An 18,437-nucleotide genomic window follows, 5' to 3' on the forward strand; every position below is an offset into this window, starting at 1 on the left:
GGAGCCTGCTTCAGATTCTGTGTCTCCCTCTCTCTCTGCCCCTCCACTGCTCACACTCTGTCTCTCTCTGTCTCTCTCTCTCAAAAATAAATAAACGTTAAAAAAAGATTTAAAAAAAATAAAAAGAACTATGAGAAATCTGTTTTTTAAGCTACCCAGCCCATGGTATAGGCATGTTTTGTTTTATTGCACTTTATTATACTTCACAGATAATGCTTGTTTTTGTGTTTTGTTTTGTTTTGTTTTTACAAAGTAAAGGTTTGTGGCAACCTGCAGTTCTCGTCTATTGGGGCCATTTTTCCAAAAGCATTTGCTCATTTATGCCTCTGTGTCACATTTAGGTAATTCTCATAATATTTTAAACTTTTTCATGATTATTATATTTGTTATGGTTGTCAGTGATCTTATATGTTCTATTGTATATGTGGGTGCCATGAACCTCACCCACATAAGACCGCAACCTTAAACAATAAATGTTGTGCATGTTCTGACTGTTCCACCAACCAGTCATTCCCCCGTCTGTCTCCCTGTCTCTCCTCAGGCCTCCCTATTCCCTGAGACACAGCAATATTGAAGTTAAGCCAGTTGATAACCTTATAATGGCCTCTAAGTGTTCAAGTGAAAGGAATAGTCACACATCCCTGACTTTAAATAAAAAACTAGAAATGATTAATCTTATTAAGCAAGGCATGTCAAAAGCCAAGATAGACCAAAAGCTTCAAACAGCCAAGTCACGAATGTGAAGGAAAAGTTCTTGAAGGATATGAAAAGTGCTACTCCAGTGAACACATGAATGATAAGAAAGTGAAACAGCCTTATCACTGATTTGGAGAAAGTTAGAGTGGTCTGGATACAAGATCAGACCATCCCACAACATTCCCTTAAACCAAAGTCTAATCCAGAGCAAGGCCCTAACTCTCTTCAAGTCCATGAAGCTGCAGAAGAAAAGTCTGAAGCTAGCAGGGGTGGTTCATGAGGTTAAAGGAAAGAAGCCGTCTCCATAACATCAAAGTGCAAGCAGCAAGGTGAAACAGCAAGTTATCCAGAAGATCTAGCTAAGATCATTAATGAAAGTGGCTACACTAAACAAGAAGTTTTCAATGTAGACAAAACAGCCTTCTATTGGAAGAAGATTCTCTTGAGGACTTCATAGCTAGAGAGGAGAAGTTAATGCCTGGCTTCAAAGCTTCAAAAGACAGGCTGACTCTCTTGTAAGAGTCTAATGCAGCTAGTGGTTTTAAGTTGAAGCCAGTGCTCACCAGTCCAAAAATCCTAAGACCCTTAAGAATTATGCTAAATCTACTCTGCCTGTTTACAGTACGGTTTACTGAATATTTTAAACCCATTGTTGACACCTGCTGCTCAGAAAGATTCCTTTCAAAATATTACTGCTTATTGACAATGTACCTGGTCACCCAAGAGCTCTGATGGAGATGTACAAGATTAGTGTTTTCTTATCTAATACCACATCCATTCTGCAGTCTTGGGTCAAGGAGTAATTTAGACTTTCAAGTCTTACTATGTAAGAAATATTTGTAAGGCTATCATTGCTATAGAGAGTGATGCCTCTGGTGGATTTGGGCAAAGTAAATTGCAAACCTTCTGGAAATGGTTCATTCTAGATGCCATAAGAACAGTCATGATTCATAGGAAGAGGTTAAAATATCATAACTCTTTAAAATAGTCTGGAAGAAAATGATTCCAACCCTCACAGATGAGTTTAAGGGGTTCAGGACTTCAGTGGAGGAATTAACTGCAGATGTCGTACAAATAGCAAGAGAACCAGAATTAGAAGTGGAGCTTGAAGTGTGACAAATTGCTGCCAATCTTAAAAACTTGAAAGGATGAGGGCTGTCTGGGGGTTCAGTCGGTTAAGCATCTGACTTTTGATTTTGGCTCAGGTCATGATTTCACAGTCATGACATCAAGCCCTGCATCGAGCTCTACTCTGGGTATGGAGGCTGCTTAAGCTTCTCTCTCTCCGTCCCTCTCTGCCCCACTCCCCTGCTCTCTCATTCTCTCAAAAAAAAAAAAAAAAAAAAAAAAAGAAAGAAAGAAAGAAAAAGAAAAAAAAATAAAACTTAAAAGGATGAGAAGTGCTTTCTTATTGAAGAGCAAGGAAAGTAGTTTCTTGGGATAGAATCTACTCCTGGTGAAGATGATGTGAAGATTTTTGAAATGACAACAAAGGACTTAGACTATTACATGAATTTAATATCAGCTAAGCAGTGGTAGGGTTTGAGATGACTGACTCCAATTTTGTAAGAAGTTCTGTGAATAAGATGCTATCAAACAGCATCACATGCTGCAGAGAAATAGTCCGTGAAAGGAAGGGTCAGCTGATGCGGCCAACTTCATTGTTGTCTTATTTATAAAAATGGCCACAGCCACCCCAGCCTTCAGCAACCACCACCCTGATCAGTCAGCAGCCAGCAACATTAAGGCAAGACCCGCCCCCCCCCCCCCAGCAAAACAATGGACTTGCTGAAAGCTCAGATGATAGTTACCAGTTTTTAGCAGTAAATTATTTTTTAACCAAAGTATGGACATTGTTTTTTTCAGACACAATGCTGTTGCACATTTAATAGACTACAGTACAGTGCAAACATAACCTTTATATGCCTTGGGAAACCAAAAAACCCATTGGACTCACTTTATTGCCATATTCACTGTATTGCAGTGGTCTGGAATGGAACCTGCAATATCTCTTTGTATGCCCATATTTTGTTATAGAAGCCCAGGCCAACTAAAGCACATATAAATGTGCATTAGCATCAACTACCTCATTTTCTGAGAATCCAGCCTGCACTGGCCCTGGGCTGGTCACTGGGATATGGAGACAAGACTTCATCTGTGCACCTCAGTGACTCAAGAGAACTAAGTCATCAGTGTGGTAAAAATACATGAAGTGTTGTGCGGGTGAAGAGGAGGGGCTGAGACATGGTACGTTTCCTCAGGCAGCAATGACACATTTACTCCTCTTTTATACTTTAAAGCGCCCCTCCGTCTTGGGTGCTCCATCTGGAGCAGTGACCTACTGAACTTTCAGAAACCAGAGTGTGCTGCTTTTCATGATCTTGAGGAACAGCCAAAACTGGAATAGCAAAAACTGTCAACTCTGAAGTGGAACAAAGGCTGGTGTTGTGTATCCACACTTAGTGGGCTCTGCATTGTTAGGAGGACATAGAAAGCACTTGTGCTCAGAAAAGAAACCAATTGAAAAGCAGAAAATATCCTTCCCTCCCACCGTCCCAGTTGCGCGCAGTTTTTGCCGCATAGACTTGGTCTCAATGCATCAGCAGTTTCTGATTCTTTTTATATTTTATCATCTCTGTGGACTTCTGAACACTGAAACATTTACTTGGGGCAGGGCAGTTTTCTTGTCTTTAGCAACTGTTCCAGACTCAACTTGGTATACTCTCAGTTCCCCAAGTAAAAGGGTTTTTAAAGAACAGCCCTAACCCCCCAACCCTGTATTCTCAAAAGGCATAATCACTTGCATAGAATATTACTGGGAGATTTTAGTGATACTTTTTATTCTTTGTTTCTTTCTTTTCTTTCTTGCTTCTTCGGTAGCATCTATAATGAGAAGGGCTTTTAGCATGTTTTCCAGCTTCCCGATGCCTCACTCTTTTGTCCTCTTGGAAGGTTAACAGCGATAGCAGCGTGGACCTTCAGTTTTACTTTACTTGTACTTTCTTTAAAAGAAAAAAAAAAAAGGTTTTGCAAATAAAAAGGTGAGGGGTGCCTGGGTGGCTTAGTCAGTTGGGCATCCAAGTCTTGATTTTGGCTCAGGTCATGATCCCACAGTCATGGGATCAAGCCTGGCATTGGGCTCCATGCTGAATATGGAGCCTGCTTGAGATTCTCTCTCTCCTCCCTGCCCCTCTCCCCCACTTGTGTGCTGGCTTGCTTTCTCTGTCAAATATCAATCAATCAATCAATTATTAAAAATAAAAATTAAAAACAAGTAAAAAACTAGTTTATTGAGATATAACTCACATACCATACAAGTCATCCATGTTCTGAAATCAATTTTAGAACATTTTCAGCACCCCAGACATAAATCTTGCATCCCTTACCTGTCACCCCCCAACTTCCCTTCTGTCTCCCAGCCCTAATCTGCTTTATAACACTCTGGATTTGCCTGTTCTGGACATTTCATGCAAATGGAACCACACAGGATGTGGTTTTATAAGTCAGGCTTCTTTCATTTTATGTATTATGTTCAAGGTCCATGCATGTTGTAGCATGAGTCAGTACTTCATTTTTATAGCTGAATAATACTCCATTATATGGATATACCACATTTTGTTTGTCCTTTCAACAACTGATGGCCATTGGGTTGTTTCCACTTTTTAGCTATCGTGAAAAATATTGCTGGATTATTATTAATGGAGAAGATTTTGTGTGGACATATGTATTCATTTCTCTCTCATTTATACCTAGAAATGGAATGTCTGGGCCATATGGTACCTCTGTGTTTAACCATTTGGGGAACTGCCAGGCTATTTCCCAAAGCCCTTTTCCTTGTATGATCAGTAAGCAAGGAAATATTTTATTGTTCTTTTAACTTTTATAGGATTTTACAAACTTTGCTACTGACCACCTTTGCCATTTGTCTGTTAAAATGCTTCCATAAAAAAGCAGGATGTATGATCACTGTGCTTACACCTCCTTCTCTGTGCATATTTCTCATCCTCTGCAAGGTCTTAATCTCCTCAGGTCCTTAGGAACATAGACATTGGTTATTTATGGACCAAACAGCTTCTCAGATACTTCTGGTTATAAGGGCAAATTCTTTTGCTGATCTTTACCTGAGATCCCACTTACATATTAAACCATTGAGAGTTTGGTTAGAATGTCACAAGTTTTGGTTGCTTGAGCTGATGATGTCTCGTCGATCATGCTCATGTCATGGCCATGTTGGCAGCAAAGTGGTGCCAAATCAGGAACATTGGAAAGCTCTTGGACTTTCAGTATCACCCTTTCTGATACAAACAAAGGATTTTTAATGTTTGCAGAGGCCTCCACCACCTTCTATGGAGCTCAGGGCTGTTGGTGCCAAATACACTATTATTGGCTAAATTGACCCCCTAAAATTCATAGGTTGAAGTCTTAACTACCTCAGAATGTGGCTGTATTTGGAGATAAGGCCTTTAAGCAGATAATTAAGGCTAAATGAAGTCGTTGGGGGTGGATCCTAATCCAATAGGACTGGTATCCTTATGAGGAGAGAAGGTTAGGACATAGACCAGAAACCATGTGGCAACACAGAAGATGGCCATGCACAAACCGAGGAGAGTGGTTCAGAAGAAACCAACCCTACCGACACCTTGATCTTGGACTTTGAGCCTCCAGAGAGCCTTTATTTTGTGAGAAAATAAGTGTCTGTGGTTTAAGCCCCCAGCCTGTGGTATTTGTTATGGCAGCCCAAGCTAGTTCATGCACCCTGATGCTTCTTTGCCCTGACACCCTGCCTGCCCTCCTGTTCTGTGGGTCTTATGGACAAACTGCCCCCCTATCCAAGACTGTATCTTCTGCTTGGGTCATGCATCCTTCTGGCTCTCTTTACCCTGGGCCCCTCTCTGGTCCTTTTTGTTTCCCCAAGCCCAAAGGTGCCTCCTAGGTACAAAACACATCTTGGCCCAAGAATCACCCCAGAGGGAGAGCATATACCATCAGGACTCCTAAGAGCCTTGGCCACACCCGATCACACTCCTTTGCAAGGGGAAGTTCAGTGATTCCTTGTCAGGAGCACCTTAGGAAGCCTCATGGAACTGGGAAGGCCAACAAGGGACACTTCATAACACAAAGATGGCTTTGGTCATCCCAAGAGCATTTTCATTCATTTAACAGAATTTGCATCTTGTGCATCCCTCCAGATGGTTTCTAATGTGGAAATAATTTTATATGTTGAAAAGTTGGTCTCAACTTCCACTTTTGCTAAGTGGAAGCTGGGGATAAGTTAGGTTTATCAAGCTGTAATTTCATTACAGTAAAATTCACTCTCTGTAGATGTGCAGTTCAGTGAGCTCTGACAAATGTATTTAGTTTGAGTAACAACTACCATGATTAAGATAAAGGATATTTTCATCACCTTCTGAAGAGTCCTGGTACACCTTTGTCCAGCAGTGGCTTCTGAGCAGAGGAAGTTACACAATTGAGTTGATGCCCTAGGTCTAAGAAGGTTGAATCAGAAGCGATGTTCAGGAAGGACTGGAAGGAAAAGAGGGTGTAGAAGGAAAAGAAACTGGTTGTTTTTGAAGGCAGAAAAAAAAAACAAAAAATTCCACTGGTGAACGGAAGGATGGGCGGTCATGGGCAACACCTCTCTAAAGGTCCAAAGGAGGGCAAGGTGTCAGAACCAGGGCAGAGGATAATTCTTAGTATCTTCCTTTTCCTACTGGGCCCCTACGAACATCTGATGCTGCCTTTCAGTACTTAGGCACAAATTTAGAATAGTTCATTATTTAACAATTGTGCAAAAATTGCACCCATAAATCCTTAATGTGGTTATTTCATGTATAAGTACTTTTTTTTATTCCAGGATTTCTACCAAGTTATGCTGTCCTCTACTTATTTCACGTAATTTCACGTGTATTTCCCCACCCCACCCCCGAATAATTTGTATATTTATTTGTCCTTTCTTGTGGTAAGATATGCATAGCATAAAACTTGCAGTTTTAATCATTTTGAAATTCTGGGGCATTTAGTAAATTCACAGTGTTGTGCAATCATTGGCACTGTTGAGTTCCAGAGTGTTTTCCCATCATCCAAAAAGGAGAGACCTTGTACCCATTGAGCAGTCACGCCCCATTTCTCCGCCCTTCCCTCTTCCACCCCAGCACCCAGCACCTGGAAACCACTAATCTACTTTCTGTCTCTATGGATTTGCCTATTCTGGCATTTCATGTAAAGAGAATCGTCCATACAATAGGAGACCTTTGTGTCTGGCTTCTTTCACTAAGCATAATGATTATGAGGTTTATCCATTGTTATAGCATATAACAGTGCTTCATTCCTTTTTGTGACTCAATAATCCATTGTATGGCTGTCCTGTATTTTGTTTATCCACTCAGTAGTTGATGGACATTTGTACTGTTTCCACCTTTCGCCTGTGTGAGTAGTGCCACTGTGAACATTCATGTGGAAGGATTTGTCTCAGTACCTGTTGTCATTTCTACCTTGAGTAGAATTACTGGGTCAAATGGTAATTCTATGTCTAACTTACTGGGTAACTACTAGACTCTTTTCCACAAGGGCTGCACCATTTTACATTCACACATGCAGTGGATGAGGGTTCCAGTTTCTCCAGTCCTCACCAACACTAGTTATTGATTGAATGGTTGGTTGGTTGGCTGCCATCCTACTGGGTGTGAAGTGGTGTCTCATTATGTTTTTGATTTGCACTTCCCTAATAAAGTGGTTAATGACATTGAACATCTTTTCATGTGCTTTTTGGCCATTTGTATAGATTCTTCTGAAAATGCCTATTCAAATCTCTTGCTTACTTTTTAACTGGATTTTTTGTCTTTTTATTGTTAAGTTGTAAGAGTTCTTCATATGTTCCGGATACTAAACCCTTATCAGACTTATATGATTTGCAAATATTTTGTCCCACTCTGTAGGTTGTCTTTTCATTTTCTTAGTAGTAGCCTTTGAAGGGAAAATTTTTAACTTCTGATGAAATCCAATATATCTTGTTGTTGTTGTTGTTGTTGTTGTTGTTGTTGCTGCTGCCTGTGTTGGTATCATATCTAGGAAACCATGTTGGCCAACCTGGAGTCATAAAGATTTACCCCTGCCTTTTCTTCTCAGAGTTGTATAGTTTTAATACTTATATTTAGATTTTCCATTTATTTTGAGTTAATTGTTGTGTGGTATCTGGTGAGACAAGGGTCTGGTGTCATTCCTTTGCATATGGATGTCCAGTTGTTTTAGCACCATTTGTTGAAGAGAGTCTAAAATCTTTAAAAGATCTTGCATCTTTGTTGAAAATCAATTGATCATAGATGTATATATTTATTTCTGGAGTCTCAGTTCTAGTCCATTGATATATATGTCTACCCTTTTGCTGGTACCACACTGTTTTGATTACTGTGCCTTTTGAGGTTTTTTGTTCATTTCAAGTTTTTATTTAAATTCCAGTTAGTTAACATATAGTGTAATATTAGTTTCAGGAATAGAATTTAGTGATTCATCACTTACGTACAACACCCACTGCTCATCCCAGCAAGTGCCCTCCATAGTACCAATCACCCATGCAGCCCAACCCCGACCCACCTCCTCTCCAGCAACCCTCAGTTTGTTCTCTACAGTTAAGAGTCTCTTTTATGGTTTGCCTGTTTCTCCCACCACCCTTTGTAGTAAGTTTAGAAATCAGAAAATTTGAGTTTTCCAACTTTGTTTTTCTTTTTCAAAATTTCTTCAAGGTCCCATGTGTTTTTATATGCATTTTAGAATTGCTTTTTCCATTTCTGCCCCAAAAGGCCTTTGGGATTTTGATAGGGATGCATTGATTCTGTAGACCACTTCAAGGAGTTTACCATCTTAAATGATATTAAGCCTTCCAGTCCACAAATACAAGATGTCTTTCTATTAAGGTACGTCTTCTTTAATTTTTTTCAACAATGTTCTGTCATTTTCAGAGTTTAAATTTTCCTAAATTTATTCCTAAGTATATTATTTGTCCATTTCACCTAGGTACCTAATTTGTGCAGTTGTTCATGGTATTCTCCCTTTTAATCATTTTTATTTCTGAGGTTGATAGTAATGTCTTTCATTTCTGATTTTAGTAATATGAGTTTCTCTTTTTTTTTTTTTTTTTTTTGGTCAGTCTGGTTTGGTTTGTCAATTTTGTTGGTCTTTCCAAAGAACCAACTTATGGCTTTGTTGATTATCTCTATTGTTTTTTTTTTTTTTTTTCTGTTCTCTACTTTTGCTTCCCCACCAATCTTCATTGTTTCCTGCCTTCTGCAAGCCTTGAGTTTAGTTTGCTTTTCTTTTTCTAGTTCCTTACAGTATAAAGTTAAGTTACCGATTTAACAACTTCTTTTTTTTTAATAATGTTTATTTATTTTTGAGAGAGAAAAAGACAGAGCATGAGTGGGTAAGAGCCAGAGAGAGAGGGAGACACAGAATCCAAAGCAGGTTCTAGGTTCTGAGCTCTGAATTGTCAGCACAGACCCCAACCTAGGGCTTGAACTCATGAACTGTGAGATCATGACCTGAGCCACCCAGGCATCCCTTAACAATCTTCTTTTTTAATGCAGGTGTTTACAGCTATACATTTTCCTGGGAGCACTGCTTTCACTGCATCCCATACATTTTGGTATGTTGTGTTTGTTTCGCTTACCTCTAAGTATTTTTTAATTTCTCATATGATTTCTTCTTGGATCCATTGGTTACTTAAGTGTTGTTTTATTTCTACATATTTGTGAAATTCCCACTTTTGTTTTTTACATCTAGTTTCTATTGTGATCAGGAAAGATGCTTTTTAGGATTTCAGTCTTTTTAAATTTATTGAGACCTGTTTTGTGGCCTAACATGATCAATGCTGAAGAAAATTCCATGTGTACTTGCAAAGAATGTGTATTCTGCTATTGCAGAGTGAAGAGTTCTGTAGATGTCTGTTATTTCTACTTGGTTCATGGTGTTGTTCAGGTCTTATATTTTCTTTTGAACTTCTATCTAGTTACATTATTGAAAAGAGGATATTGAATCCTTCAGCTATCATTTTGTAACTATTTCTCCCTTCAGCTTTGCCAATTTGCTTCCATGTTTTGGAGCTCTGTTTTTAGTTGCATGTATGTTTATAATTGTTATGTCTTTTCTTTTTAATGTTTATTTATTTTTGAGAGAGCACATGAGAGTCAGGTGGGCAGAGAGAGGTGGGGGACAGAAGATCCAAAGTCGGCACTGACAGCAGCAAGCCCGACATGGGGCTCAAACTCCCAAACTGTGAGATCATGACCTGAGTCATGGATGCTTAACTGACTGAGCTGCCCAGGCACCCCTAATTGTTATGTCTTCTTGATGAATGACCCTTACATCAATATATAAAGGCTTTCTTTGTCTCAGTAATTTTTGACTTAAAGTCTATTTTGTCTGGTTAATACCAGACAAATACTAATGTATAGCTACTTCAGCTGTCTTTGGGTCTCTATTTGCATGGGGTATCTCTTCCTTTCACCTTCAACCTATGTGGTTATAGTGAGTCTTTAGCAGATAGCATATAGTTGGATGTTTTTTAAATTTACTTTGGTAATATCTGCCTTTTGATTTGAGAGCTCACTCCATTTACAATTAAGCTAGTTATTGATATGAAATGATTTCTGCCATTATGCTATTTTGTTTCCTGTGTACCTTACATCTTTTTTGTTCCTCAATTCCTCCATTACTGCCTTCTTTTATGTTTAATTGGCTGTTTTGTAGTGTACCATTTTGGCTCTTTGCTCATTTCTGTTTCCAATTATTTTATTAGTGGCTACCTTGGAAAGTATAATTTAGATCTTAAATTTGTAACAGACTAGTTTGAATTAATACCAGTTTAGCTTCAGGGGCGCCTGGGTGGCCTAGTCGGTTAAGCGTCCAACTCTTGATCTTGGCTCAGGTCATGATCTCACAGTTTGTGAGTTCGAGCCTTACATCAGGCTCTGTGCTGACAGCACAGCGCCTGCTGGGATTCTGTCTCTCCCTCTCTCTGCCCTTTCCCCACTTACTCTCTCTCTCTCTCTCAAAATAAATAAATAAACTTTAAAAAAATTACCAATTTAGCTTCAATATATACAAAAACTCTGCTCCTATACAATTCCATCCCTCCCCTTTATGTTTTTATTGTAACAAATTACATCTTTGAACCATTGTGTGTTGATTAACATAGATGTGTAATTGTTGTTTTATGCATTTGTCTTTTAAATCAATATGGAAAGGAGAAGAATTACAAACCAAAAATACAGTAATACTTGCATTTTTACTTACCTATAAATATCACATAGTTCACAGTCTAGTTCAGATTAATACCAACTTAATTTCAATAAGATACAAAACTTCACAACTATATAGCTCTATTCCCACCCCCTCCTTTGTGCTGTTATTGTCATGTAAATTATATCTTTAGACATTGTTTTCCCATAAAGACAGATTTGTAATTATTGCTTTATGCAGTTGTATTTTAAATAAGATAGGAGAAAAAGAGTTACAAATAAAAACTACATTTATACTGTCTTTTATGTATACCCATGTTCTTATCTTTATCACTGTTCTTTTTTTTCATGTGGATTCAAGTTACTCTCTAATATCCTTCCTTTCACTTTACCCCGATGGATATACTTTAGTATTTCTGATAGAACAAATTTGTTAGAAAGAAATTTTCTCAGTTTTTGTTTATCTGGGAATATCTTCATTTCTCCTTTTTTGAAGGATAGTTTTGTGGGAGACAGCATTCTTGGTCCATAGTCTTTTCTGTCTTTACTTTGGATATTTCATCTCACTGTCTGCTGATCTCCATGGTTTTTGATAAGAAATCACCTGTTAATCTTATTGAGACTCCCTTGTAGGTGATGAAGCATTGTCTCTTCCTGCTTTTTAGATTCTCTCCCTGGTGTTTAAAAGTTTCATTATGACGTATCTAGGTGTAGATCTCTTTGAATTTATCCTACTTGGAATTTGTTGAGCTTCTTGGAAGTGCAATATTCTTTCTGTCCCCCTCTACCCCACCCACCCCACCCCTGCCATCTCTGTCTCTACTCCTTGGACTCCTATTATGCATATATTGATACAATTAATGGTGTCCCACTGGTCTCTGAGGCCCTGTTCATCTTATTCTTTTTTTCATTTTGTTCCTCAGAACTGATCATCTCAATTGACCCAAATAAAAGTTCACTGATTCTTCTGCTAGCTCACATCTGGTGTTGAAGCCTTCTACTTAGTTTTTCATTTCAATTTTTATAGTTTTCGACTCCAGAACATCTGTCTACTTCCTTTTTAGAATTTCTTTATCTTTATTCATATCCTCTATTTGGTGAGACCTTATTCTCCCCTGGTTTCTTTAGTTCTTTGTCATGGTTTCCTTCAGTTCTTAGAGCATATTTGGCAGTTGATTTAAAGTTTTTGTCTAATGAGTCCAGTGCCTGGGCTTTCTTAGGGACGGTTTCTTTCCTTTCTTTTTTTTTGTCTTTGAATGGGCCATACTTTGTTATTTCTTTGTATTCCTTGTAATTTTTGTTGAAAATTGTCCACTTTGACTATTATAATGCAGTAACTCTGTGAATAGGATTACCCCCCACCTGAATTTGCTGTTGCTGGTTGCTGTGAGTTGTAGTTGTTTGTTTAGTGATTTTTCTAAGCTATTTTTGTAAAGACATTATTATTTTGTTGTGTGTAGTCACTAAAGTCCCAGTTCCTTTAACTTGGTGGTTAACTGGTAAGTTGTTAGAAAGTCCCTTAAATGCTGCCTCCGCCACCACCACAATAAAGCTCTTCTGGTCTTTAGAGATTGGTTCTGTGTTGGAGTACTCCTTCAAAGCTTAGGCAGACCTTATGCAACTCTGCCCAAGCCTTCACTTTCTGCTTATGTGGAGCCTAATGATCAGCCAGAGGTAAAAACTTACTGTCTTCTCAGGTCTTTCCTAAGCACGTGTTAACCCTGGGCAATCATGTGGCCTTCTGGACTCTCGGGTTTACGTGGGAGCTTTTTAAAACTTTTACTCCAACATGTATCTCCTTCCTCAGCCTCTTCCTTTTCAGACTTTGCAGACTGCCTGCTGCTTGCCCTACCTGTTATCCCTTGCCCCAGGTGGTTGTGGTGGTCCCCTTGTTTTTAAATACTTTCAACTGCCCCGGAGGCCACTCCAGCCCTGAGAAAGTTCCAAGTGGGATAAAACAAAGGTAAGACCCAGAGTTGATGAGTTGATCCCCCGGGGAGCCGGGAGCCACCAGGAGACAGGTCAAAACACACCACCACAATTCTTTGAGAATAAAGTTTATCTTGCCCCCGTGGCACCAGCAAGCCACACCGGGAACACAGCCTCCACAACTGCCTCTTAGCTGGGGGTGGGGGATGATAGGCGGGTAAGTTCAAAAGCCCAAACATAATTTTACTGAAATTTAGCAGCTTCTTTCTTCATTAAGCCTTCATTCCCTGGTTGTTATCAGTTTCTTGTTAGATTCCAGAGTTCTGTAAGTATTGGTTCTGACAGATTTTGTCCGCTTAATTATTGCTTTCGTGGAGGAACAAGTTTCTGGGGTTCCCTTCTCCCAGGTGAACATTTTTGTAGTTATTTTTTTTAATGTTTATTTATTAATTTTGAGAGAGAGAGAGAGAGAGAGCGGGGGAGGGACAAAGGGAGAGAGGGAGAGAGAGAATCTAAGCAGGCTCTCCGCTGTCAGCACAGAGCCCCATGCGGAGCTCCATCTCATGAATGGTGAGATCATGACCTGAGCCGAAATCAAGAATCAGACGCTTAACCAACTGAGCCACCCAGGCGCATCTTGCAGTTATTTTTATGTTGATAAATTGCTCTCTAGAAAGAATAAATCATTTTACAGTATTAACAGCAATATATTTCTTCATAGCCTTGTCAACATTTGTTATTATGAATTTTTAATTTTTTATGATTTCATTGTCATTGAAGAATACTTCAGAGTCATATTGATTTGAGTGTCTTCCACTGTTGTTGAGTTTGAATCCTTGTTGAGTTAGTGTTTGTGTTTTTTGTAAATGGTTGTTTCGTTTGGTCATTAGCTCATTCAGATATTCGCCTTTCATCTGCATTTCAGTTGATCTGATCCTGAGTCTGATATGATGAGAGGTGTCTGTGTGTGTGAGGCATGGCCCATCTTAGCTGAGGACGGGCAGCTCCTAACACTGGAGGGGGCTTGTTGTACCACCTCTGGGTATCTTTAACTCATTCATTCAACAGAAACGCACCAAGCCCTACTGTGTGCCAGGTCTGTGCTGGTTCTGGGAAAATGGCGGGGACTAAATAGCCCTGCTCTGTCCCTTGGGAACAAACAACCTTTATGGGGGTGACACCAAACAAGCAAGACATGCAGAGTGTCTTCTCAGTACACAACTTTCCTGTGGACCTATGCTAGTTTTGATTTTATGCAGGTTTTAAAAAAATGTCGATGTCCTTACACTTGCCTATCACATCCTTGAAATGAGAGGTCACATGGAGCCCCTTTCACCTCAGCAACTTGATCTTCATGGTGCACAAGCTTGGTCCTTGGGGTAGAACTGGAGGGGGATTTCCCTTCTGGGCACCAGTGGGCCCTGCCCTCCTCTCTAGGGAATCTAGGGCTTCAGAGCATTTAGCTTTCTTCTGGAGGCTCACCTCACCTGACAAGCCGTTCTTTCTAGGACAGAACGTCCAGCAGTTTGCAGATGGCCAGGCCCCAGAAGACTCTGCTAGCCCTTCCTCAGAGAGAAGGTAGGCACTCTTACCTGTACAGGTAGAGCCATTCTGAGGCTTAGGGCCACAAGGAAGTGGACAACCCATGGTTGAGGTGTTCCCCTTGCATCCTGCCCACAGCAATCTTGAGTTGTCCCCTCTCCTCACCCAGCATGGCACGGTGGCTGGGATGGTGGTGGGCAGGTGGTGGAATACCATGATATTCTGTCCCCTCCACAGGGGTCCAGGCAGCCGCTGTGGCACCCACCCTGTTGCCTAACTTGAAGAGGAGCTGCTTCGACCATGCTCTGCACCAGGGGCTCCTCCACCCCACCCGGCGGCGCTGCAGTCCCACCTCAGCTCCAAATCCCAAATTGTCAAAGAAGCGCAAAGTGCATGCAGCCGGGGACATGTTCCCCACTGATTGGAGCCCACCACCCATAGAGTTCCTGAACTTGAGGGTACCACAGGCCAGCAAGGGGGCCCCAGCACAGAGGTGGGTAGGCCCAGGGGGCCCTCAGGGCCTGAGGACATGGGCTCCCCAGCTGCCTGAGGAGTTAGGCCAGGAGCCCCAGGACTTGGACCCCCAGGGGAGCCTGACCTCACTGGAGGAGCTGTTCTGGAATATGGCAGGCCCAAGCCAGAAGGCTACAGCTCCAGTGGTGGACACCCACACCTTGGTAAGCCAATAGCCACCCCTTGGCCTCCTCTCCTTGCTACCTCTCCTCAGTCACCTCCAGACCACCCCCTTTTTGGCCATTCTCCCTTGGCCATATCCCAACTGCCCTTTGTCGGCCACCGCCCCCTAACCACCCCTCCTCAACTGCATACCCCCAACCTCTCCCCATCTATGAACCCTTGTGGCTAGGATGCATCTCTCCCCTTATATCTGCTGCTAGTCCCTGCTAACAGATGGCTTGGGGTGGTGCCAAATTGGATCCCACTTCTGTGTGGGAGCCTTCAAGGCTTTTGAGGCTAAGGTTGGGGTTATCCACTTGGGGAAAAGAGGGACCTCGGTGCCTGGGTCTAGGCTAGGCCAGGCACAAAGACTTGGGCTAACTCTAGTCAGTGGATTGACATGCCTAAATGGAAACTTTAGTGATGAGCTTTCAGCTAGGTGAGAATATATAGCTGTTTATAGGTAGACTGTGGGGACACGGATCCAGGAAGTTTATTCTGAGAATAGGACTTAATTATTGTAATAGCCCAAGATTGTCAGTAATCTAAATGCCCACCACTAGGGAATTAATATATTATGTTCTAGTCCTACATTAGAAAGGTTTGTGGTGGCTTTTTAAATTTTTTTTTTTAACGTTCATTTATTTTTTTTGAGACAGAGAGAGACAGAGCATGAATGGGGGAGGGTCAGAGAGAGAGGGAGGCACAGAATCCGAAACAGGCTCCAGGCTCTGAGCTGTTGGCACAGAGCCCAACGCAGGGCTCGAACTCACAGACCGTGAGATCATGACCTGAGCCTAAGTTGGACACTCAACCAACTGAGCCACCAGGGGCCCCGAAAGGTTTTTTTTTTTGTTTTTTTTTTTTTTTAACTTATCTCTTTAGTATTGATATGGAATGCTCTCAAGACATACTATTAATTAGGCAAACCATAAGAGACTCTTAAATACCGAGAACAAACTGAGGGTTGCTGGAGGGGAGGTGGATGGAGGGATGGGCCAACTGGGTGATAGGCATTAAGGAGGGCAGTTGGTGGGATGAGCACTGGGTGTTATATGTAAGTGATGAATCACTGGGTTCTACTTGTGACACCAATGCTACACTGTATGTTAACTTGAATTTAAATAATTTAAAAAATGAAAGACATCCTACTCATTGAACAGAGCAAAGTATAAAATAGGGTTCATAGTTTGCTGCCATTTGTGTTACGGGTGGTGGCAGAAGGGAGTCTATAATGTACTACTGTTTGCTTGTCTGTGGATAAAATGTCTCTGAAAGCACACCAAGGAGCAAACACCTGTGGTCACCTGTGGGGAGGGATCTGGCTGGCTGGGGATGCAGGTGAGGCAAGACATCTTACTATATGCCTTTATACCTCTTGATTTTTTAATCGTTTGAATGGGTTGCCTATTCAGAAAAATAAAATAAATAAAGGGCTTAATTTAGATTAACTTTTATTCTTTTTCCCCTTCTATCTGTCTGTCTTTCTGTTTGTCTCCCATTCTCACCTCCTGTTTCTCTAGTTCACCTCTGGAGCCTCGGAGAGCTATGCCAATAGCTTAGATTACTTACTACAGGAGAAGCGGTAAGCGTGGAAAAGGGTCCATCTTGGGATGTTCATTCTATGGGGTTGGCAGCAATTTGCGGGGGGGTGGTTGTCCTCTAAGACTCCTAGCAAACTCGCCTCAGGATCAAGCAGCCTGCTGCACTCCTACACAGCGTGTCTCCTGGAGCGTCCTGTGTGCTCTGATCAATAGTGAGCATGTGGTATGGCAGCCAAGTCGCAGGGGGGCATCTTGAAGGCAGAGAGCCCCAGACCTCTGCCACATCCAGAGCCCTTGTTCAGGGTTACTGTGGGTGGGATGCAAGGAGAATCCCTTGCTCTCTTCTGCCCAATTCATGCCCGTGTGGCAGCTTCTCAGCTCCCACTCAAGTGTTCCGTGGGCGAGAAGGGGAAAAGGCAGGCAGCTTTGACGGAGATGTATAGCCTAACTATTGCCACGATGGTGATGCAGGCAAGTAAAGCTCATCGAGGCACCTGGCACTGGGAGGTTCTCACTCGGCTAGGTCCTGTGCCAGGTGCCAGATAGGTGGAAGTGATTGTACAGGAGCCTCTCACCTGGAGATCTAACTGAATGATTCCACTATCTCCCATGCTGGAAAGTTGCTGTGGAGGGGCCTGGAATACTGACACCTGATTTAACCTGGGGGTCAGAAGAGGCTCCCCACAGGTAATCCTTATCTCTGAACTTTGGAGGATAAGAAGATTTGGGGGGCAGCATGGGTGACCACACATGTGAAGGTGGGTACAGCAGATAATTCTGGTGGCTGACTAGAACTGGAATTCTCAGCACTGGAGAGTAGGGGTTGGTGGTCCACATGGCAGGAGGTACAGCCAAGATGTGAACCATGGCTGGATCACGAGAAGCCTCATGAACACAAGGTTGAGTTGGGAGAATTTTAAGGAGATAGTGATGTGATTCCTGCTGTGTTTCAGAGATCGCTCAGGCTACATTATGGAGAATGGATGGGAAGGGTGAGAGGAAGGAGGGTGAATAGTGATTGGGTGGGGTCTTGGGAGGAAGGTGGTAGGGCTGTGATGAATCTGCTGACCTGGGTGGCTGGGGCTCTGGGACCTGTGTGGAAGGGAATTCAGACCCAGACGTGTGGCTTCAAAGGATCCTGGGCACATTCAGCTGGAAATCATCCAGTTGTGGCTGGCTAGGAGGATCTGAACTCCAGACAGTGGCCTGGGCTGGAGATGAAATCTTTAGGAACTGAGGACCTTTGGGGAAAGTCAGGGCGAGCACCTGGAGGGGGAGGACAAGGGCTGGGGAGGCTCCCTGGTTGTTGTGGAAGCAAGGATCCAGAAGGCCGAAGGATGCACTTGTACCTGCTTGGGAGTTTAGTGTGGTTAGGGCAGGAGGGAGGTGAGGGAGTCAGGTATCTAGCAAGATAATGGTAGGTATGCAGGCTGTGGTGGGAACCGACCTCTGGGGCTAGAGGCCACAGGGTAGGGAGAGGAAGGGAATGAGCAGGACCTGGAAAACTGCCCCTGGCGCTGGAGAGGCAGGCCATGTGTCAGGGGCTCTGGGAGCCATGAACCTGGGGACCTCTCCAGGTCAGTGTGGCCCGACCCCAGGAGGAGGAGAAGGAGCTAGGCACAGGCCTTGATGTGTTAAAAAGTGGGCAAATCCAAAACAAGGCACACAAACAGAGGCATGTTTGAAGCTGTGTGGTGAAAACTTTCCTTGAGGCCTGTCTGCTCTTATCTGCTTATTCAGAGAGAGCGCAATGGATGCAACGTGATGCCTCTCCCCTGCCCCGTCCAAATCTAACATTGAAGGCCTTTATGCAGGAGTC

At 42.1% G+C, this 18,437-nt stretch overlaps 1 protein-coding gene across 9 annotated transcripts in view; it reads left to right on the top strand.

Moving 5' to 3' along the window:
* The window catches only part of FAM178B (family with sequence similarity 178 member B), a 114,267-nt gene that overhangs the window by 8,413 nt on the left and 87,417 nt on the right, over positions 1–18,437 (top strand). For 6 of the 9 annotated variants that reach the window (XR_006200633.1, XM_042932073.1, XM_042932074.1 and 3 more), the window contains exons 2-4: positions 14,366–14,435; positions 14,637–15,076; positions 16,598–16,659. Coding sequence is in view for 8 of the 9 variants with exons in the window: in XM_042932073.1 (XP_042788007.1) it covers positions 14,366–14,435; positions 14,637–15,076; positions 16,598–16,659 (572 nt within the window). In the remaining variant the exon portion in view is untranslated. Of the gene's footprint in view, positions 1–9,302; positions 9,335–14,365; positions 14,436–14,636; positions 15,077–16,597; positions 16,660–18,437 lie in introns of those variants that run through there. The other 3 variants (XM_042932075.1, XM_042932076.1, XM_042932081.1) reach the window with 3 other exon arrangements.

The sequence above is a fragment of the Panthera leo genome, chromosome A3 (assembly GCF_018350215.1).
Source record: "Panthera leo isolate Ple1 chromosome A3, P.leo_Ple1_pat1.1, whole genome shotgun sequence".
Taxonomy (NCBI): Eukaryota; Metazoa; Chordata; class Mammalia; order Carnivora; family Felidae; genus Panthera; species Panthera leo.